This window comes from Neofelis nebulosa, chromosome 16 (assembly GCF_028018385.1).
Source record: "Neofelis nebulosa isolate mNeoNeb1 chromosome 16, mNeoNeb1.pri, whole genome shotgun sequence".
In the NCBI taxonomy this organism is placed as follows: domain Eukaryota; kingdom Metazoa; phylum Chordata; class Mammalia; order Carnivora; family Felidae; genus Neofelis; species Neofelis nebulosa.
The window spans coordinates 36528979-36551231 of record NC_080797.1 but is presented as its reverse complement, the minus strand read 5'-3'; the positions used below and the strand labels follow the sequence as shown (position 1 = coordinate 36551231).

The window sequence follows — 22253 nt, the reverse complement described above, 5'->3', positions numbered from 1 at the left end:
CTTCTCTACACCTTCACTTCCTCATTTTTGGAATAGGGATAATATGGTCTATTTTATAACATTGTTTAGAAGATGAAGTAATAGGGAAGCTAAGGTCTGTTAGTTGAGATAAGATGGGCATTTTAGAGTCAGTGTCTGGGTTTGGATCTTTGCTTTCCTATGTACTGGGTGCATGGCCTCAGGGAACTATTCAACTATTCACACTTTCCAAATGAGTAATGATAATAATACTTCATAAAAATATTTCAAGATTTAAATGAGCTAACAGAAGTAGCATGCTTAACTTGAGGCATAGTAGGGACTCATTGTTTGCCTTGATACGTATAAAGCATCTAACATACAAGCCCAGCACACAGGTACTTGGTGTTAGTGTAGGTCTCCTTTCAGAAGTTTCTTAACAGGAAGGAGACCACACCCTTTGCAGAAGGCACAACAGGGGAAGGACTAAGAAGAATGAAAGCGAAGAATGAAAACGTGCATTGGTAGTGATATTTGGCGCAGGGTCTGATTAGGTTAGAGGGGCATTAATGAAATCCAGTTTGGCTTAAGGTATTTATCCCAACCTTGTGGTGAAGGGAACTATTTAGGATGAATAGTTCTATTTTCCCCTCTCCCTCCAGGCAAACACAGAGCCGCCCAAGCTGAGTAGAGATGAGCAGCGGGGTCGAGGTGCCCTATTACAGGATATCTGCAAAGGGACCAAGCTGAAGAAGGTGACCAATGTTAATGATCGGAGTGCTCCCATCCTTGAGAGTGAGTCTAAGCTTCATTTCCTAGTGAGCCACCAGGGTCCCAGGATCAAGCTGGAGACCTGGCTGGCCTGTCATTTTTATTGTTGGGCCTTGAGTGGGAGAGTTTTGTCCTTTAGGAGAGTTTTCTTTGAATGTTCTTTGGCTGTCTTTGCCTCTGTTCATTTGAATATCTTAGAAGTTTCTTTTTTGACCTTTGGGAAGTGTTCTCTGGGGTAAGATTCTCTTCTACTGTAACTAGTGCTTGTTAGGGTATATCTTTGGCAGTTCTCTGAGGAGACCACTGTATTACTAAAAACCACTAAGCTGAAGCCAACGATGATTTCTATAATTGTCACAGGTGTCCATTCAGATAGGCCTCTGGAGAGTTGCTCACACCTGGGTCCCTGAGTCATTGGCCCCCTTACCATCTGGGACTTGGAGAGACACTCCTCTGAGCCTGTCTTTATCCTGGTTTTCCCTCTGCCTTTCCTAAATAAGGGAAGTTTGGCTTCTTTTTCCTTTTGTTCTTTCTCTTTCATCACAGTGTAGAATTTTATCTCCACATGAAGCTGTGGATCTGAGAGGCCTAGCAATTTTATTTTTAATTTAAATGCAAAGGCAAAAGCAAGATTGGTTTGTTTGCAAATTAAAGCCCAAATAGAGGAGGGGTTTCTCCTCAGGATTGACTTGGTCACCAGCTTGGAGCATGTGCAGTAAAAACCCTAATGGTATGCTTTCCAGAACCCAAAGGAAGCAGTGGTGGTTATGGCTCTGGAGCAGTTGCCCTGCAGCCCAAGGGAGGTCTCTTCCAAGGGGGAGTGCCGAAGCTCCGACCTGTGGGAGCCAAGGATGGTTCAGGTATCTGAGCAGTACTTTATTAGGATATTTCCCAAGTGCATTAATTTCTAACTAGTCCCAAGTGGGCCATCTAGGGTTAAGGCATGTGGTAGAGGTGGGAGAAAGGAGAAAAGGGAGCAGGGGAGGGGTTACAGAGTAGAATAAAGCCAAAGCTGAGGGATTAAATAAAAATGTGTTCATCTTGTATCAGCAGTATTTGTTAGTGGGCCCTGAACCTGAAACCAGATTAAAACCCAGAACTATACAGGCATTTACCTGCTACCATGCAGGTTACACTAAGGAGGCTGGGTGAAGGATATACTGACCAACATGTATGTATGTTGTATTTGTAGAGAACCTAGCTGGTAAGCCAGCCCTACAAGTCCCCAGTTCTCGAGCTGCTGCCCCAAGGCCACCGGTGTCTACAGCCAGTGGGCGCCCTCAAGATGATACAGACAGCAGCCGAGCCTCACTCCCAGAACTGCCCCGGATGCAGAGACCATCGTTACCGGACCTCTCTAGGCCTAATACCACCAGCAGTACAGGCATGAAGCACAGCAGCTCTGCCCCTCCTCCACCACCCCCGGGGCGGCGGGCCAACGCTCCCCCTACACCTCTGCCTGTGCACAGCAACAAAGCCCTAGCCTACAACAGAGAGAAACCCTTGCCGCCCACACCTGGACAAAGGCTGCACCTTGGTCGAGAGGGACCTCCTGCTCCACCCCCAGTCAAACCACCTCCTTCCCCTGTGACTATTAGAACGGGACCAAGTGGCCAGTCTCTGGCTCCTCCTCCTCCGCCTTACCGCCAGCCTCCTGGGGTCCCCAATGGACCCTCCAGTCCCACTAACGAGTCAGCCCCTGAGCTGCCCCAGAGACACAATTCTTTGCATAGGAAGACACCGGGGCCTGTCAGAGGCCTAGCGCCTCCTCCACCCACCTCAGCTTCTCCCTCGCTACAGAGTAATAGGCCACCACCCCCAGCCCGGGACCCTCCCAGTCGGGGAGCAGGTAAGTGCCTGGAAGCACCTTTTTTTTCTATTAGATGGAGAATTGAGTTAATTGTCTCATCCTTTTCTCCAAAGCTCTCCTTCAGCAATTGAAGAGAAAAAAAATTCACTTACTCATTCAATAAGTTTATTGAGTTCCTTTTTATGTGTCGGACTGTGTTGTTAGGGAAACAGCAATCGATAGAAAAGACAGAAGATTCCTGTTCTCTGGACAGTCAAGCAAATTAGTAAAAAAAAAAAAAAAATTAGAGAAATACAAAGCAGAGAAGGAGGGGAATAGGATCTACAGGGTGGAGGGTGGTGGTGATATTTTTATTGCAGGAGTGGGGTATGAAGTGACAGTCTGGCAAAGACCTGAAGACAATAAGCTAAGCAGTTTCTGGGAGAACAGCTATTGCAAGCATTGAGAACAGCAAATGCAAAGGCCTTGAGACTGGGGACATCAGGGAGGCCATCTTGGCAGGACTAGAATGAGTAAGGGGAAGAGTGGCAGGACATGGAGATCAGGAAGCTAGATTTCCTCGAGAGAACACTGCAAGGCTTTATCATGACTGGGATTTACTTGGAGAGATGCAGAGCTACTGGAACCATGGGAACAAAGGAGAAGCATTGCTTCAGATTTTATTTATTATTATTTTTTAATTTTTAAAATGTTTATTTATTTTTGAGAGAGACAGAGAAAGCGAGGGAGGGGCAGAGAAAAGGAGACAGAATCCCAAGGAAGCTCCGTGCAGTCAGCACAAAGCCTGATGTGGGGCTCAAACTCACAAACTGACAACATGACCTGAGCTAAAATCAAGAGTCAGGATGCTTAACCCACTGAACTACCCAGGTGCCCTGTTGCTTTTGCTTTGAAAAGGATGACAAACTCCTGTGTTGAAAACAGACTGCATGAGGACAAAGTTGGCAAAGGAGACTCCTTCCGAGGCTGTTGCAATAGACTGGGCCGCTAGGTAGGATCACAGCAGGTTTGGGGGAAGAAGACAGGTGTTCATTTCTGGACAAGTCAAGTTTGAGATCCCTGTTAGCCAAACACCAATTCATTATTTTCTCTTGGATGTCTGTCAGACTTTGAAGTTCAGGGGAGAGATCTGGGCTAGAGAAATTTGAATGATATTGAAAACCACGTGCTGGGTGAGCTCACCAGAGGAGCTGATCTAGGTAGAGAAGAGGTTGAGGCTTAAGGCCTGGGGTCCTCCTATATCACAGAGATATATAGTAGCGAGCAGAGGAAGCTGAGAAAGAGCCTCTAGTGAGGAAGAAAGAAACCCAAGAGAATGCTGGAAGGATGCCAGGATGGAGTCATCAGCTGTGTCCGGGGCTGAAAACAGAATGACATTGGTGTTAGCAACTTGGAGTCATTGGGGGTGCCGCAAACAACATGATACCCTTTAGAGTAGTTTCAGTGGAATGGTGGAGGATGAGGGTAAAAGTCTAACTGGAATGTGTTTGGGAAATCTGGAATAAGAGGAAAGGAATTGGAGATAGCAATGTAGAAATCTCAGTTTGCTTCAAGGGGAGTGGGGTGCAGATAAATGGAATGGTTGCTGGAGGAGGATGTGAGAGTGAAGGTTCGGACCCCTCCTCCCCATGGTGCAGTAGAAGCAGGGGAAATTGCTTGAGTAATGTCCTCAAGAAGGCTAAAAGGAATGGAATCTGATCCATAGGTAGGAGATTGGCCTTAGATAAGAACACCGTTCTTCCATGGTAACCAGAGGGAAGGTAGAATGCATAGGCATAGAAGCAAGTGGGTAGGTGGGTGTAGTGATAGGAACATGCGCAGAGTTTCTTCTGGTTTGTTTCTAATTGGCGAAATGGAAAGCAAGGATATCTGCTGTGAACAAGGGGTGGGGGGAAGGAGAGAGAGGGCATGAGTGGCTGTCTAGGGGTGTGCTGGGATAATCAGCAACATGAAAGGCCCACTCAGGGTTAGGAGCCATACACTCAAAGTGAGATTAGCACAGTGTGTGTCGAGCTGTGCATTTGCAGGTGCTGAGTGGGGCAGCATGGTATTTAACCAGGGTTAGCTTTTTTAGGCATGTGTAATACTAAGAGTGGGTCAAGGGAGCTAAGGGTTTAGGTCAGGGACTGATTGTAACAGTGCACCTTCGGCCTGAATTGGGTGAGCAGGAGACTAAAGAGCTCTCGAAAAGGTAGAAGAGGTTGTGTAATCTTTTTACAAAATAGCATGACTGAAAGTAGAGTGAGGTAGATCATGAAGCTCTCTGGTGCCTTCCTAGACCCAGGAATTTTGGCTTCCATGTCCTCTTGTATCATTGGACTTTGAGCCACACCCTCCACAAATGGCTTTTGAGCTTTTATTTTATTATTATTTTTTTTAGAGAGTGCATGAGCCAGGGAGAGGGGCAGGGAGAGAGAGAATCTGAAGCAGACTCCACTTCCATCATACAGCCCAACTTGGGGCTCGATCTCACGACCCTGGTATGACTTGAGCCAAAATCAAGAGTTGGACACTCAGCTGACTGAGCCACCCAGTTGCCCCGGCTTTTGAGCTTTTAAACAATCAGTCCTTGCTGATATAGATCATTGATGAAGAAATTAAGTCATCCAGAGGCCGTATAACCTGTGCTGCTGGTTGGTGAGGTACATAGAGATTTGTACTCTAGGAGCTGGCAGTCCAGCCTAAGCTGTCATATAGTACCTGCTACGTTCCTGATTCCATGTCTCCTTGGTTTTAGCCATAAGAATCCTGTTCCTAAGGTGGCCTTTGATTCTATAAAATTTAGGTTTAAAAAAAGTCTTTTTAACTTAGGGATTTAAAAAAAACTCTTTAAGTAGAGCCCATATCTACCTAACTCCATCCAGAAATAGAAGTGGGGAAAAAATGTAATTTCTGTGGGTTGAACTGAGTAATTTTAATTTATTTCTCAATTTGATTCAATTTAATTTATTTTAACTAGGCTGTAGGCCTAAAGTGGGGCGTGAACTCACTACCCTGAGATCAAGAGTCACATGCTCTACTGACGTGAGGCAGCCATGCGCCCTGAACTGAATAGTTTTAAGTGTCTGTGTACTTCTTGCTTCCCACTTCTCAGTTCTTTCTTTGGGGTTTCTTTAGAAGAATGTGAAGTTATGAGCCTTGTTCTTCTGTCACTTAGCTATCACCAACTTTGAGGCCTGGTGGAGGCCTCAGCAAGCTTTCCTTTTCTTTTTTTCCCCTTTCAAATTTTAATTTATTTGTTTATTTTGAGAGAGAGGGAGGGAACATGAGTGGGAGAGGGGCAGAGAGAGAGAGAGAGAGAGAGAATCCGAAGCAGGCTCCCCACTGTCAGAGCAGAGCCTGATGTGGGGCAAATAAATAAACATCTAAAAAATAAATTGGGGGAGGTGCCTGGGTGGCTCAGTTAGTTAAGTATCCAACTTCTGCTCAGGTCATGGTCCCGTGGTTCATGGGTTTGAGCCCTGCATTGGGCTCTGTGCTGACAGCTGAGAGCCTGGAGCCAGCCTGGAGCCTGCTTCCGATTCTGTTTCCCTTTCTCTGCCCCTCCCCCGCTCACTCTTGCACTCTCTCCCCTCTCTCTCAAAAGTAAACAAGCATTAAAAAAAAAACTTTCATATAAAAAATAGGGGTGTCTAGGTGGTTCAGTTGGCTCAGGTCATGATCTTGCAGTTTGTAAGTTCCAGCCCTGCTCCAGGTGAGCTTGAGCCCCACTTCAGGTGAGCCCCACTTCTCTCTCTCTCTCTCTCTCTCTCTCTCTCTCTCCCTCCCTCCCTCCCTCCCTCCCTCCCTCCCTCCCTCTTCTCTCTGCTCCTTGCTCACTTGCGCCCCCCATAAATAAATTAAATAAATTCAAGTTAATTAATAGTGTAATATTGGTTTCAGGAGTAGAATTTAGTGATTGGTCACTGACATATAACATCAAGTGCTTAACACACATTTAGCCCATCCCCCACCCACCTTCCTCTATCAACCCTCAGTGTGTTCTCTATCATTAAGAGTTCGTTAGGAGGGTGCCTGGGTGGCTCAGTTGGTTAAGCATCCAAATTCAGCGCAGGTCATGATCATCTTACAGTTTGTGGGTTTGAGCCCTGCATTGGGCTGCGTGTGGACAGTCAGAGCCTGGAGCCTGCTTCGGATTCTGTGTCTTCTTCTCTCTGTGTCTTCCCCAGCTGATGCTCTGTCTCTCTCTCTCAAAAATAAAGAAAACATTTTTAAAAGTTTTTAATAAAAAAGAATAATTTAAAAAGTCTGTTATGTTTTGTTTCCCTCTTTCCCCCCCCCCTTCCCATATGTTCATCTGTGTTGTTTCCTAAATTCCACACATGAGTGAAATCATACGTTATTTGTCTTTCTCTGAATGACTTATTTGGTTTAACATAATACACTCTAGCTCCAGCCACATTGTTGCAAATGTCAAGATTTCATTCCTTTTGATGGCTGAGTAATATTCCTGTGTGTATGTGCGCGTCTGTGTGTGTGTGTGTACACACATCTTCTCCATTCATCAGTTGATGGACACTTGGGCTGCTTCCATATCTTGGCTATTGTGAATAATGCTGCTGTAAACATTGGGTGCATGTATCCCTCTTTGAATTTGTATTCCTTGGGTAAATACCTAGTAGTGTGATTTTTATAGGGTAATTCAATTTTTAACTTTTTGGGAAACTCCACACTTTTTTTCAGAGTGGCTGCACCAGTTTGCACTGCCACCAACAGTGTAAGAGGGTTCCCCTTTCTCTGCATCCTCGCCAACATATGTTGTTTCCTTTGGTGTTAATTTTAGCCATTCTGACAGGTGTGAGGTAGTATCATTGTGTTTTTGATTTGTATTTCCCTGATGATGAGTGATGTTGACTATCTTTTCATGTGACTGTTAGCCATCTGAATGTCTTCTTTGGAAAAATGTGTATTCATGTCTTCTGCCTGTATCTTAACTGGATTGTTTTTTGCGTGTTGAGTTTAAGTTCAACACTTATTTTGGATAGTTTATTTTTCAACACTATTTTGGATAGTAACCCTTTATCAGATATGTCATTTGTAAATATCTTCTCCCATTCCATAGGCTGCCTTTTAGTTTTGTTTATTGTTCCTTCTCTCTGCAGAAGCTTTTTATCTTGATGAGGTCCCAGTAGTTCATTTTTGCTTTTGTTTACCTTGCCTCCGGCAACTTGTCTAGGAAAAAGTTGCTCCAGCCAAGGTCAAAGAGGTTGCTGTCTATGTTCTTCTCTAGGATTTTGATGGTTTCCTGTCTCACATTTAGGTCTTTCATCCATTTTGAATTTATTTTTGTGTGTGGTGAAAGAAAGTGGTCCAGTTTCATTCTTCTGCATGTCAGTAACCAGAGCAACAGTTCTTAGAGTGATAATACTGAGAAAAAATTGAGGTATCTTAATCAGAGATCATGTCAGTATTGGCTCTCTTTGTTGTGTGACATTGGGCAGATCGCTCTGATTCTCTGGGTTTGTTTCCTCTTGTGTTCACAGTACCTTCAGAGGTGGTTGTAAATAAAAGTATGTATGAAAGTGCTTTGTAAACAATAGTATGCTGATAACTGTTAGTGGTTTTCCGCAAGGATTTCCAGGTAGTTCATGGATATATCTCTGTTACTCAATCATATTATGACAGTATTATAATGTAGTTTTGTTTCTATATGAATTATTTACATTTAAAAAAGCATGGAGTCTTTTGTCTTCCCAGAGTGCTCAAGGATCAAAAATTGCCACGTGTTGGTCCGTAGAGTTTCTGAATTTTTTCTTTGCAGAGTAAAACACTATTTTTAAGGGATTTTTTTTTTTTTCTTTTAAGAATCAATACTACCCTTCCCTCAAAATTAGGTTTATCTTGGTCTACAAAAGGGTGATCTCCCACCGCAGGGTTTCTTTTACAAACTACTTCTTTCTTAGGGTCCTTGGGTCCCAGCTCTGTCACTTGAAACAGTCTTAAAATTGGATGTGACAAAGAGCCCAGAAACTTATTGGAGATGGCAGAACCTGGTTGGGATGCCTGGTCCCTCAGGGAGGGTGCCAGAGGAGCAAGCAGGCTGCTCTTGGTCCTGCTCTATTTGGCCAGTCTGGGTTGGCTATAATCACTGCCACCTGCCCAGTGTCTAGCTGGTGTCCTTTTGAGCCTGGCTAATGTTGCCTGTCTTACACTTCCTGGCACTGCCCTAGAGTAGAAACAGACTCTTAGGGCCCTGAGAAATCTGGGTTTTAGAGAAATATTTTGAGGGTGACCTGAAAGGGCTTTGGTTTGGGCAGATTTGAAATGCAAATAAGGTTCAGAGATCTGCTGCTAGGTGCTATTAAGGAGATTTCTCTTTTATTATTGCCTCTAATAGCCCCTGTCATACTTAAACCTTGAAAAGAGGGAGACATTCAGAGTGTATTTTAGGAGAATTGCAAACCAACATTTACTGGGCCTACAGTGCTGGACGCTTTGTCTACATACATCATCCCATTACTGTTTTATGCTTAGCTGTGGTCACTCTACAGAAATTCTGACAGTAATTTAGAAGGAATAAATTGAAGATACACTCTTGGGGTACCTAGCTGGCTCACTCAGTAGAGCATGTGACTCCAAGGGTCATGAGTTCAAGCCCCACATTGGGCATAGAGTTTCCTTAAAAAAAAAAAAAACAAACAAACCAAAAACACTCTTTCTCACTAAACTAGTGTTAAGCTGAGTTGTCTCTCCATGTATTATTTAGGTAACAGCTATTTATTGGATATGGCATTGGGGCCAAAAGACACACTTCCATCTCAGTGGGTTACAAATTTTGGGGGGAGATAAAATACATAGTACTTGGTGGTAGTTATGAAAAGCAGAGTGGGCACAGTGGAAAGAGCAGATGTGTGCTGAGTCTGTTAGATCTATGGCCTGAGACAAACAGGCTGAGTCCCAGTTTCCTCATTTGTGACATGGGGATAATACCACATAATTTGCAGGAGAAACTGAAGAGTTTTTAAAGATTTAATGCATATAAAGTGCTCAGGACAGTGCCTGGAATATAATGGAAATGAAATAAATGGTAGCTACTATTTTTGCTAGTTAATGAAAAGAATAATATAACATAAACACCTTAGAACCTATTCCAGTGATATTGACATGTCTTCAGACGTGTTTTTTATGTTCTACTTAGTGGCACATTTTTGCCTTTTAAGAGTGAATTTGATTTTTGAAAAGACGTAAGTACGAATATTTTTGTTGGTGGTGGTATGACCTCAGAAATGAGATACGAACATCATATAATATTTATGGATGTGTCTGATTAGAAACTGGGTTTGGAGGCAATTCCCAAAGAGGCATTCCCAATTTTTTGAGCAATTAGATTATCATTAGAGATATGTAACTTCTGCAGATGAACATACTAAACATATTTTGAGAATCACTCATTTTAGTATGTACTACTAAGTGTTAGAATAAATGACAGAGTCTATAAATGCTGTGGGAGAACAGAGAAGAGGGGATTAGAATAGAGTGCATTGCTTTGGGAAAGCCTGTAGAAGATAGGACTTGAGTTGAACCTTAAAGGAGAGGTAGGGTTTGGCAGTAAGGGAAGAGGGATGGTATTTCGAGTCTTTTGGGCCAGTCACAAGAGCAAAGCGTATGTGGTTTGGTTTAGTCAGCAAATGTTGATTGCCTACCTAACTGTGTGCTGTACATTTGGCTGAGCTTGGGAACTCAGATGAATGGACAACTGCTCTGACTTAGTGTCCTGGGGAAGAGGCACATAAAATGAACAACTATAATACAATATAGTAGTGTAGCAGAGAGGTACAGAGGCAACAGTGTGAGTGTGGAAGAGGGGCACCCAACCCAGCCTTAGGAATCAAGCAAGGAAGAGGAGATGGTGAGATCAGGCTGACTGCTGTGGTAAGTTACTGTGTAAGAAAGGAAGATGATGGGATGAGACTCTGCTGGGGTTGAAGCTAAGGATTTGAAACTTCATGATATAGGAAATGCAAAGTCCTTGGAAAAGTTTGAGCAAGTATTTGGGGACATTAGTGAGTTGGTATGCAGAATGGATTGGCATGATAAGAGATGAGAAGCAAGGAGGACATTTGGGAAACTTTTTGCAATAAAACAGGCTAAATACGAGAAATCTTTGAATTAGAAATGTGGAGGAAGGCGTGGAAAGGCAGGGAAAAGAACACGAATAGGCAGAGTTCTTGGCTGACTCGTCACAGGAAATGAAAAAGGTCACACATTCATTCTGAACTTTGGGATCTGATAGAATGTTGCTGCTGTTAAATAGGGGTGACAGGAGGGTGAGTATGATGCTTGACATGCTGCCCGGGTGCTCACAGAGCCTGGCTCTTTGGGAAGGCACCAAGACATTTCGTGTGTGTCTCTTAACCCGCCCCCCACTCCTCACCATCTCTGCATCGCAGTCTAACTGCTTTGGATTTTCATTGCAGCTCCTCTACCCCCACCACCCATGATCCGAAATGGTGCCAGGGATGCTCCCCCTCCCCCACCACCATACCGAATGCATGGGTCAGAACCCCTGAGCCGAGGAAAGCCCCCACCTCCTCCCTCAAGGACGCCAGCTGGACCACCCCCTCCTCCTCCACCACCCCTGAGGAATGGCCACAGAGATTCTATTACCACTGTCCGATCTTTCTTGGGTGAGTAGCAAGCTGTTTTAGTCTCACAGTTCCTGTGGTGACTTCACTAATTCCAGTGGCCACTCTACAATGGGAATGGTCACTGGGTACCCTTTGTTGACAGCAGTTCTTCTCCTAACTTCCTCTCGGACTTCTGGGCCTTTGCAAATTGACATGCCTTTCCTTTTGCAAATTCTAGGCATTATTGCTTTGGAAGAGATTGAAGTAAAATCAGTAGGTGTTGTGTTAATAACTCCAAAGCCACTCTCTTGCTCCCCAAGGATCATTTGTGATTAACTTTTAGGTCAGAGACTTTATCCTCTTCAGGATTATTCAGGCAGGAATTATGTATCTTCCTAGGAAGGAGAGGGCCTTTCTGGACCTTTAGAAAACAAACAAAACACACCACTGTACACCACATTAATCTAATAATACAAAGCCACTGCCTAGCTGTGTTACTTTGAGGAAGCCATTTCATTTCTCTGGGCCTCGCTTCCCTCATCTATGAAATGAGGGGGTTGAGATCAGGAGTGTATCATATTTAACTTTTCAAGGTTATAAATGAGTCTTAGGCCCCACCTAAGAGGTTCTAATTCATTAGGTTTAGAATGGAGCCCCAAGCAAAGGTTGTCCATAGGGTTTTCTCAGACCCTCTGTTGAGGACCCCTGGAAAGATCTATACAGCCCCATACGACCCTAACACTCTACATTCTTTAATGGTTAACTCTTACCCACTCCTGCTCTAGTCTGTTCCTAATAGGTGGACCAGGGTTTTTGGAATGTGAGTGAGTCACGCCCATAGAAAATTTGAGCCGCCTTGTAGAAGGGCCATGGAAAGTGGGAGTGGGGGCCGTGAGAGGGCTCTCCCAACTGTGTCGTAGAATTTAAATGAGGGTAATTTGGACCAGAGGGGAATTATCTGGTCAGATCTCTCACTAGCTCATGACAAAAATTCCCGTTTTAGGTTAATGTCTACCAATCTGTAGATTCAGTTCAGTTGGTTTCCCATGGTGACAGTCTCTAAGATGACTGAAACAGAACTGTATTTCTTTCTCTTCCCATGCAAACAGCTGGGCTCCTTTCATGTTAAGTGTGTGGTTTTTGGTGGAAAGATTTGAAGAACCAATTCAAAGATTGATTCCTTTTCATTAGAAAGAGCCTTTCATTAGAAAGATTCTTTTCATTAGAAAAGAGCCTTTAAGCACAGCCTCAGCATATGAGGTGCCTAGAAAGATGCTCTTGCTGGCCTCCAGAACCTTGGTTTAGTGGGCCAGGCGGGCCCGTCATCGTCCATCAGAATGCACGGGAAATTAGCAAGGGGAGAGTCAGAAGTGGTACGGAGTATGTGGGAGCACATGAAAGAGTGATAGAAATTAATTTTTTGTTCTTTTCCCAGATGATTTTGAGTCAAAGTATTCTTTCCATCCAGTAGAAGACTTTCCTGCTCCAGAAGAATATAAACACTTTCAAAGAATATATCCCAGCAAAACAAACCGAGGTGAGAAGAGCAGCCATGAAAGTTTTTCCATAATTCCATTGAATGTAGAATTGGTGTGTTTTTCTTAGGTTAAAATTTGCTTCTCCTCACCAGTGTTTTCTTAAGAAAACAAAGATAACAACAAAACCAATCCCTAAAATTTAAAGGTTAGCTTAAAGAGCCTGTCTCTTATTTCAGGAATGTTTGGGTTATTCAGGGTCTGGTGGTTGACCTTCTGTATGTGGTTTTCATTTTTATATTTTTCAGCTGCCCGTGGAGCCCCACCTCTGCCACCCATTCTCAGGTGAAGCCTGGCTTGGTCCTGTTCCTCAGGATAAGGATGGACCCTCTCCTGTGCTCAGATGGTCCCTTCCATTCCCCTGAAACCTGCATGAGAGCTCCTGATGTGTTTCTCCAGTGCAACCCACCTCTAGACACCAAGCGTCCTCCCCACTCACCTCCATCTATGCATCTCGTCTCTAGACTTGGTGATTGGACTCTTTATATTGACAGGAGGGTCTCAAACCCTGCATCCATCCCTCCTCTTGCAAGCCCTGCTAGCCAGATGAGGAAAAAGCTTCCATGTCTCCTGCTTTCCTTTTGGGGAAAGGTGCCTTGTTGTGATGAATGAACTCATTGTTGGGGCAGGGTGGAGAATGGTACTCCTACCTTCTCCTACCCACAGTGGGGGAAGCTTGGCGAGTATATTCTATTTCATCATTCAGGAGGCTGGCATGGCCAGGACTTCTGGGGGGTGGGCATTTTTAGTGAAACAGGAAAGGAATTTGCAGAGAAGTGATCTGTTTTAAAGGTCATGTTTGAAAAAAGGGCAAAGAAACGGTTCTGCTTTCTTTTTAGGGGTATTTTGGTTTTGTTTTCACCCCACCCCATCCCACCACCCCAGGGAGAAGTTGGATATTACAAATACTAAATACTAATCAGTTGAACTAAACATCTAATAAGAAGAGAGGGTGAAATAAACTGGGGATCCTTTTAGAGCTAGTCCGTTTCTGTGCAGCAAAGGGACCAGGAGCCATTTGCATCCTCTGGGAATCCCTGCCCATTTGCCCATTTCCTCAGGGTGCTGAGGCTGAGGGATGTTTTTCCTCTCTGCACTGCCCACTCCCTCAAGAGAAAAGTCCCATTTTTTCGTTCATTACAGATTCACATACTCCAAAAACCTGCAATGGGAGATGGGGAGATAAGGCCTTGGCCTTGACACCTGGCCCTTTTAGTCCTGCTCAGAACCTTCAGCCCCTCATGGGTGCTCCAGGATGACAAGGGAAGGGTGAAGCACCTCATGGAAGGGATCAGCTCTGTGGACTTCGAAGGACTTTAAGGCCTACTTATTCCAAAGTTCACAGCCCATCTGGCTGAGTATGTTCTTTCTGTTCCTTTCTCCACCACTCTTGCCTTCCCAAGACTGAAGGGGTTATACAACCAAATAGAGAAGGGTGAGGAAGCTTATGGGGATAGTCAAAGATTCCTCTGTGCCAAGAAGCACAAAGACTTTGGTGAGGTGTGCTTCAGTCCAGTTGATCTTCCTTGGCAGTCAGCAATATGTTTCTTTGTCTTCCAGTCCTGGTTAAAGGGCACAGAGGAAATGGGTCCCAATCTAGGTAGGAACTGAGCTTGGATGGTGCGACAGGGACTTCACCATTCTCCAGCAGCAGGATGGGGCTCCCTGGGTTCTCCACATGGGTTGGTTTGGTTTGCTACAGCTCTTGCCAAGTGCGGAGACTGCTCAAAGCTTGGAGTTAGAGCAGGAGAGCCAGGGCTGTTCCTTGAAATGGATGGGGAGAGTCAATTAAAAATTATCACCAGGTACATTCAACAGGCTTAAACTGCCTTAGGGACCTCTCTAATCTGTTAGATCACAGACTAAGGATCTGTGCCTGGTGCCCAGTGAAACCCAAGTCTTCCCAGTGCTAGATGGGAGAGCTCTCAACTTGGGTTATTTGTATGGGGTCTGCTATCCTCTGCCATCCCCTGGACTACATTGGGCCTTGGGACAAACCATGGTGAGGTCTGTCACCAAACTTTTCTAATCATTCTCTTTATTGTTTTTATTTTCAAATCTGTTAGCAGTTACCTCCCAGCAGTATATCCCTAGCATCCTGAAGCCAGGATAGCTGAGACAGGGCACTAGTGGAGGGAAAGAGTTACAAGAGTTAATTCTGCAGCAGAGTTCCAGGGAGATGCTGACCAGTTGCTGAACTTGGACTGTGAAGTCTTCCCATTTGTTTTTGAAATGGGAGTTGATGCCTTTTGTACAATGTTATCAAAGTATATCTTTTTTTTTTCCTCCTTTACTCAAACATAGAGCATCAAAATGAGTATCACAAGTAAAAGCCAAACCCCAGCTTTTCATTGGGGCTGATAATCCTCCTCTGTGACCTGCTGTCCCTCATATTCCCCAGCATTTGGGCTGTGTCACATGGGTATTGATTGTATTCTCATTTTCTTGGCCTCATGAAAAAAGGCCTGGGCCTAGATCTAATCAGAGGGATTTTCTTCTTGAGAGCATGTTGATGGCACAGTACCTATTTAAATGTCTTTTGCCTTATACGTTATTTGGTCCCTCTGTTAATAACAGATTTATTGTCATGTATATTTACTATTGAAGAATGGGAATGTGATCCTCATAGTTATTGATCTATTTTATATGTTGTAAAAAGCTTGTAAAATAGATTTAAGGTGGGCTGGCTGCAAGAGCACTAAAACTTCTCACCTTTTAAACTGCTCTTTTTATCTGCTTGTGGGAATTTTGTCTCTTCAGTGGAAGATTGGGTGGTCTCATGTTGAGACTATTGCCCAGTCCCATTAACCCCCTTATTCCCTCCCAGAAGGAAGAGACATTGCCTAACAAAGCATCAGGAATCTGTGTTAAAAACCCTTGTGCGGGTTTGGTTTTATGATGTTTTTCTCTAGTGGGAAAAACTTAATTGTTTCTTTCCACCCTTTCTGGGAAGCAGAGCAGTGGCTTCCAGGTTTTTAAATGAGCTAGATGCCCCTCTTCCCTCTTTTTTGGTCACCAGACCTGGATCGAATCACTTTGATATTCCAGGTATGGTTTTTTTCTGTTGTGGGGATTTCCTCCAGCTGCAGAACCCTATCATCCTCACAGCGTGGGCTCCCAGAGTGTGGGTTTAGGGCTACCCCACCTGACGGATGTGAGGCTGCTGTCTCCAGAAATGCATCCCAGCACTCCTAACTGGCAAACGCAAGGAGACTAGCCACTGGCCATTGCACTGGGGGCATTCCCTCCCCCGACAGCTTCCCAACTTGAAGCCCAGATTTACCTCCAGGGAGAGGTGAGAAAAAATTGTAAATAGACTTGCTACAGAGCAACTCAGGGTTGGGGTGTGTTTTAATTCTCCTGATCACTTGAAATAATCTGTAGGCTGAGTGCTTATGGGAGTGGGGGAGAAATGTGACTCCAGGGTCCTTCCCTTCCGCAAAGCTCTGGGGGTGGAGTACAGGGCATCTGAGGCCCTTTGATGGCACTACACTGAGCTGTCTGTCCTTCTGGAAACCCAACCTACGATCAACTGCAAATCCAATTCTTCACATTCCAGTTGTAGCCTTTCTTTCCCTACTGAATCTCAGTCCCTGGCCATGTGGTCAAGGTGGCTTTCTGTAAGACACCCTGATTTAGGGAATGGAAGGCATTACAAGTCTGCCTTCAAGACTCATCTCTTAAAAGCAAAATGTAACAAAATTACAGCCACCTTCAAGATACATACAAAAAGAAGGATAACTTTAACTGAAGGAAGGATTTGGTTCCATTCAACTCCACGGTCATTGTGCCTTTACTTGTGTTAGAGTTCTCTGCTTTCTTCCTCTCTCCCTTTGAAGCAATTAAAATCTTCCTTGATAACTGCTGTTTCCTTCTTTCTACTCTTGTTTCTAACAGCTTAGTGGGTTTCCTCTAATTGTCTTAAATCTCATTCCACTGGTGGCAGAGGGGCCAAGCCTTCTTTTCTCATGTCTAACCTTTGTCCTTTCCCACGGGACCAGTGTGAAAGTCATAGTCAACACTGAATAAAAGACTAGAGTGACATGTGTGGCGTGTGTGAGTGTGTGTGTCTGTCCATCTTTGCGTGTGGGTCAGTTTATTTTCTTTTTAAAAAATAATTTATTGTATGACTTATTTTGGAGTTCTACTCCAATTACAGTGCTCCCTCACCCAATTAGCAGTGATTTTGCCCCCTCCCTCCCCACAATGTATAGTCTGGTCTCAGGTTGGATTCTTTGGTACATTTCTTTCTTCTGGATGCCGTGCAGTTTAATTAAACCTTGCTTAAAAACAAAACCCTGAAAACTGTGTACTCTTGTCTGGAACGCCGCCTCAAGTGGTGGCATAGAGAGGGGAGAAAATCTGTTGCCTTCAGTGAGTGTAGTGGTTTGACTAGGACCTCTGAGAAGGGAGATGCACTGACTTGGGCGGAAGCATCTGGTAGCTGGAGGGGTTTTCCCTCCTCCCCTCTTGCTGTTTAGAATACCACAGTTCATTAGCCATGCTCACCTGGGTGATTCTGATAGATTTGGTCATCAGTGTTTGCCACCTACCTGATTTCAGGGGACCCAGGAGATGCTCTGGCCTTGTCCTCTCCTTCTATCTCTTAAGCTTCTTTCTACCTGTGTTGCATGGCAGTCTCAGACTGAGGTATGGAAGAAAAGGTGGGGGCAGAGCAGACATACTGTGCGTGTCTATTTTTATTGTTTTTTTTTTTTTTTTCCCCTTTCCTGCTTTTTGCATTGAAATCTTAGCTGGCTTTCTTGAACTTTGACTTGGGGTGTAAAAACTGAACCAGACATTCTCTGCTTACTGTGGTCAGCTGACATAATCACCACCAAGACTTAATGAGCTTACCTTGCACTTTTCATCACTAGGAAAGGTCTTGAAATTATTTCCCATACTGATTCATTATGGGTGTGTGTATGAATCACTTTCACATAATTTTAGATATGAAAACATGTGAGAGGGAGGGGGGAAAGGCCTCCTTTCATTTTCATCCATACTTAACAGATTGGCTGAATCCCTGATTATTTGACCCATCATTGTTATTAATATGATTAATAAACTACCTATTTATTGATTTAATTGTTCCTCCTGTGACTTTAAATAGCCCTCAAATAGATTTTGTGTGAATGACCCTCAGCTTCACTTCCTAACCCTGTAAGGTTTTCTCTGTCCTGTTGAGATGGTATTGCTAGTCTGTGTGTGTGTATGTGTGTGTGTGTGTGTGCGCGTGTGTGCGCGCGCGCGTGCACGCGTGCATGGGTGCACACACAAGGATGTTGTGCACTGGATGGGTCCTTCCAGTCTGATTTGATTCCTTCCCTCATGCTACTGTGTTATCAGTTAAGCAGGTGATAAGGACTCCAGTGTGTCAACTGTCATTATTACTAAGACACAGCTGCTTACTGTGAATGTGCCTGTTTAAGTATTTCCTGGCCCCGCCCAGCCACAGCTGCAAGGATGCTGCCTGCCTCTGACTTCTGTTGCTCTGCAGACAGAGGTAAGAGAAGGAAAATGTCAACCTCAGGACCCTAACCACCCCAGAGGAAAACTACAGGGAAATGCTTCACGTCTGACATCATGACAGCACTGGAGCCCAGTCTGGATCATTTTTACACATAATTGAATTAATTTTCCACTCCTAGGTTATGGGGTGTGAAATTTAAAGGACTCTATGCTATCCAGCCACGAAAAGTGTTCATGAAAAAGGCGGATATCCAGTTGGCAGGAATGTCCTTTCCGTTCTTTCAGCAGGCCTGTATTGTATACTTTGCCAGGGACCTACAATATGAAGATGAATAGGACACGGTCTTTGCCTCCAGGGAGCTCAGAGTCTAGGGGGACACTTCAGGACAGCTGCCAGGAGAAACCTATGTAGCTTATTAAAAGGCTTTATGACAGCCAGGGAGGGAGGATGGTGTGTGTCATTCCACACAGAGGAAACAGCAAGGACAGAGGCACAGAAGCAAGAAACTGGTGGCATGTGCAGCATGTTCCTGTAGTATCGGAAAGGGAGAGCTTCATGTAGGTAACCTTTTAGGGACCTTTCAATCCAGACATTCTGTGATTCTCTGCCTGCTTCCACGGTGGTCATTTAATCTTGTAGGCTTATTTTGGACCATTGTTTTTCTTCTTGGTGAGTGTTTTCATAGCCTGCAAGATGTATACATTAAGTACTCATTGCTTCCTGGGCTCCCTCTAGCCCACTGTAACTGAGGGAGGTTGTTTGCCACTACCCCTTAAAGCTGGCTGGGCACATGTTTCCATTTCAGGTTATTAAGGACAGTTCTTAGGTGGCCAGGTTATCAAAATACATGAACAGTAAATGTTGCTTCCTGGGTTCTATCGCTCTATTAAGAGATCAGAAATACCATCAAGTCAAAAAGCCTCCATTCTACGGTAACACTTTTTCCATTCACGTCAGTCTCTTCACTTAGGGTTTCCAGCTCCTAGACAGCCTTCCCAAAATGTGCTCCTTCACCATCTCTTCCTATTTATTTACTTTTGAAGTTTTATTTAAGTGATCTCTACACCCCACGTGGGGCTTGAACTCACGGCCAGAGATGGAGTCATAAGCTCTTATGACTGAGCCAACTAGGCACTCCCATCCCTTCCTATTTAGAAGTACACAGAAGGTTTCTTACTTAGGACCTGCATCTAATACCTCCCCCTGTATTTAAGTGGTCAAGAATTTGATCTCCTGTCAGACTTCCTGAGTTCAAATGCCAGTTTTTCCACTTACTGGCTGTGTGACTTTAGGCAAATTTACTCAAGCCCTCTATTTCAGTTTCCTCATTTGCAAAATGAAAATAACACCAATTTTATGCGATGTTTGTGAGAGTAAGGTGATAATAGGTAAAATACTTGAGCTCAGTGCCTGGCATACACTTAAACACTCAGTATTTGTGCTTTATCTCCTGTATGAACTAATTATAATTAACTGATGATTGTAATACCATTGGTTCCTATTTCTCAGCTTCATTGCTCTATTTCATTTGAAACTAAAGAATGAAAGATAAATGCCTGCCATCACCTAGAATTGGGTTTTGGCCTTCAAGGGAACCTGAGGTTATTAGCTTTGGAAGCCGGCCTGTAAATTACTCCTTTAATTTATATTTTTCATTAAAAGCTCAGCTTGCCTCTTCTTCTATAGGGGTCTTCTCTGGCCCTGAAACCCCAGTGTTTAGCCATAAAATAAGGTTTTAAAATTAAGGGTCCATAATTCTCTCAGCTCCCCACAACGTGTGGATTAATGGAATTGATAAGAAGGTGCACAGGATGTTATTTTTAACAAAAGCAAAGGCCTGGCCCTATTTCTTATCTTTGAAACACAAATCAAGGAGATACTGCGATTGAAGTGTAGTGTATTTATTTATGTATGTGTAGAGCTTTACAAAAAAGACCTCGGTTTGGGTGTCAGGAAATCTGGGCCCTAAGCTCTTCATCGCCACCAAGATGCTGTGACCTCTAACCCTCTGCACATTCGCTTTGTGACTTGCAGGTTGAACATTAGGTAAGTAAAGCGCCTAGTATCACGCCTGGCACACAGAACTGCCCCCCCCCCTTCCCCTGTCATGACAGGTAGTAGGTCTCTGAAAATGCATACCATTAGGATAATGAAAATGGGTACGCGCGCCAGTGAGAAGGGGCAACCACATCTCTACACCTCCCACGGAAAAATGAGCATGGAAACAGAGTCGCGTTGCAGCTAAGACTACACTTCCCGCTGCCCTTTGCGGCCGGCTCGATTTGCCTTACCCAGAATCGCTCCCTCCGCAACCTTGCGTCTTCCCGCGGAGGCCCCGGATGTAGAATCCCTCTCTGCTCGATGGGCGTGGCCTGGCAGTGGCTCTGAGACCTGGGGCTCTCTTATTGGTTGTGGTCCTTCCGACTGGATTGGAAGTGAAGGAGGGGGCGTGGGCCAAGGCGCGCGGCGGTCTAGCGACAGCCAATCAGAAGCCTGGTCGGGCTTTGGCGGGAGGCGGTAAAGCTGCGGCTTTGCAGATTTGGCGCGAGTGCGGCTGGGCTTTACTGCAGCTGGTGTGTAGTTTATTCCGGAACTTGCCCTGAAGAATCCCAGAAGCCGTGTGCGAGAGACGTGAGAAAGAGCCAGCACTGAGGTACTCAGCCTTGTAAGGTGGAGAGGAGAGGATTGCTCGGGGAGGCCTAAGGCCCAGGAGGCAGCGGAGTTGGGAGAGCGGCTACGGCGAGGGCCGCTGCTTCCCCCTGAGGCTCGAGGTGAAGTGAGGGGAGAAGAGCTCAGATCGTCAGAGGTCTGGGGTCGGAGTAAGAGAAGGGAGTAGCCTGGCAGTCGTGCGTGGAATAAAGGGGCTGAATGTCGAAGGAGGGAGATGTTTCGGAGTGGGGTTGAGAAGGTGTGGCGTGAGGACTGAGTGCAGGGTGAAGGGAAGACCGTATATATGTCAGGGTGCTGGGCCAACCTGGTGATAAAGACACACCCCGTGCCCGGAGTGAGGGAATTAGAAGTCCTGTAGAAGTCAGTTAAGATAAACTTTTTATTGCATCACCCAAGTGCTTAAGAATTTGGGCTCTGGAACCAGAATGCCTGGCCTGCTATGACTTCGGGCTTTTGTCCCTCTGAGTTTTCTCCTCTGTAAAATAAGAATAGTAAGAGTGCCGACCTCTAGTGTGTAAAACTTAAATGAGTCAGTGCCTAAGGGGCCCCGAGCTGGCTCTGTCTGTAGAGCATGCGACTTGTGCTCTCAGGGGTCATGAGTCGGAGCTCCACGCTGGGTGTAGAGATTCTTTAAAGTGAAAATAAAATGCTTATAACAGCGTCTTACAGTAGGTAGACAGCAAGTGTTTGTTATTATTGCTCAGATTTGGATGTGAAGTAGAACTGAATGCTAAAATATTGTTATCACATAATTTACTTATGAAATGTTGCTCATCGTTATAAATTCCATGTTAGCTACTTTTCCTTCATTTTTTACATATTGACAGATTGCCCTGTTCCCTTTTTTTGTACCCAGCCGTGTTGCCATCATGCCTCAAACCCGATCCCAGTCACAGGCTACAATCAGTTTTCCAAAAAAGAAGCTGTCTCGGACATTGGACAAAGCTAAAACTTCTGGTGACACCAAACTAGAACTGACCAATGTCCAGGCCTCACGCCGTTCTTGTGTAAAAATTCTGCCTCTCAGCCCCAGAAAACGTCTTGGTAAGCTATCCATTATAGCAGTACAACTTTTTGCCTGGTAGCTCTTTGTTTGTTTAGTTTGAGAGAGAGAGAGAGAGAGAAAGCATGAGTGGGGGGAAGGGGCAGAGGGAGAGAGAGAATCTTAAGCAGGCTCCACGCTCAGCACAGAGCCCCACTCGGGGTTTGATTCCCACCACCCTGGGATCATGACCTGAGCCCAAATCAAGAGTCGGGTGTTCAACTGATGGAGCCACCCAGGCGCCCTGTGACTGGTAGCTCTTGACCTCTCTTTCTTCAATAATAAGATGCCTAGTCCTTTGAAGCAGCTTCCTAAGTTCATTTAAGACCACTGTGTTCTTAAACTAGTTAAAAAAAAAAGACCACTCTGTTCACTTTGGTTATTTTCAAAATAGTTGCTAAATTCATTTACTGAACTTCAGAGTTAA

General features: G+C 44.6%; 2 protein-coding genes across 8 annotated transcripts in view; both read left to right on the top strand.

Moving 5' to 3' along the window:
* Window positions 1-17729, top strand: part of WIPF2 (WAS/WASL interacting protein family member 2) — a 51486-nt gene extending 33757 nt beyond the window's left edge. For all 4 annotated transcript variants that reach the window (XM_058703747.1, XM_058703748.1, XM_058703750.1 and 1 more), the window contains 6 exons: window positions 621-753; window positions 1473-1589; window positions 1922-2578; window positions 10957-11166; window positions 12542-12643; window positions 12890-17729. In XM_058703747.1, coding sequence (XP_058559730.1) covers window positions 621-753; window positions 1473-1589; window positions 1922-2578; window positions 10957-11166; window positions 12542-12643; window positions 12890-12930 — 1260 coding nt within the window. In that variant the 3' untranslated portion in view covers window positions 12931-17729. The remainder of the gene's footprint in view (window positions 1-620; window positions 754-1472; window positions 1590-1921; window positions 2579-10956; window positions 11167-12541; window positions 12644-12889) is intronic.
* The window catches only part of CDC6 (cell division cycle 6), a 45021-nt gene continuing 35754 nt past the window's right edge, over window positions 12987-22253 (top strand). Inside the window, exons 1-2 of one of the 4 annotated variants that reach the window (XM_058703741.1) lie at window positions 12987-13110; window positions 21641-21828. In XM_058703741.1, coding sequence (XP_058559724.1) covers window positions 21654-21828 — 175 coding nt within the window. In that variant the 5' untranslated portion in view covers window positions 12987-13110; window positions 21641-21653. Of the gene's footprint in view, window positions 13111-17835; window positions 18148-18172; window positions 20886-21640; window positions 21829-22253 lie in introns of those variants that run through there. The other 3 variants (XM_058703739.1, XM_058703740.1, XM_058703742.1) reach the window with 3 other exon arrangements.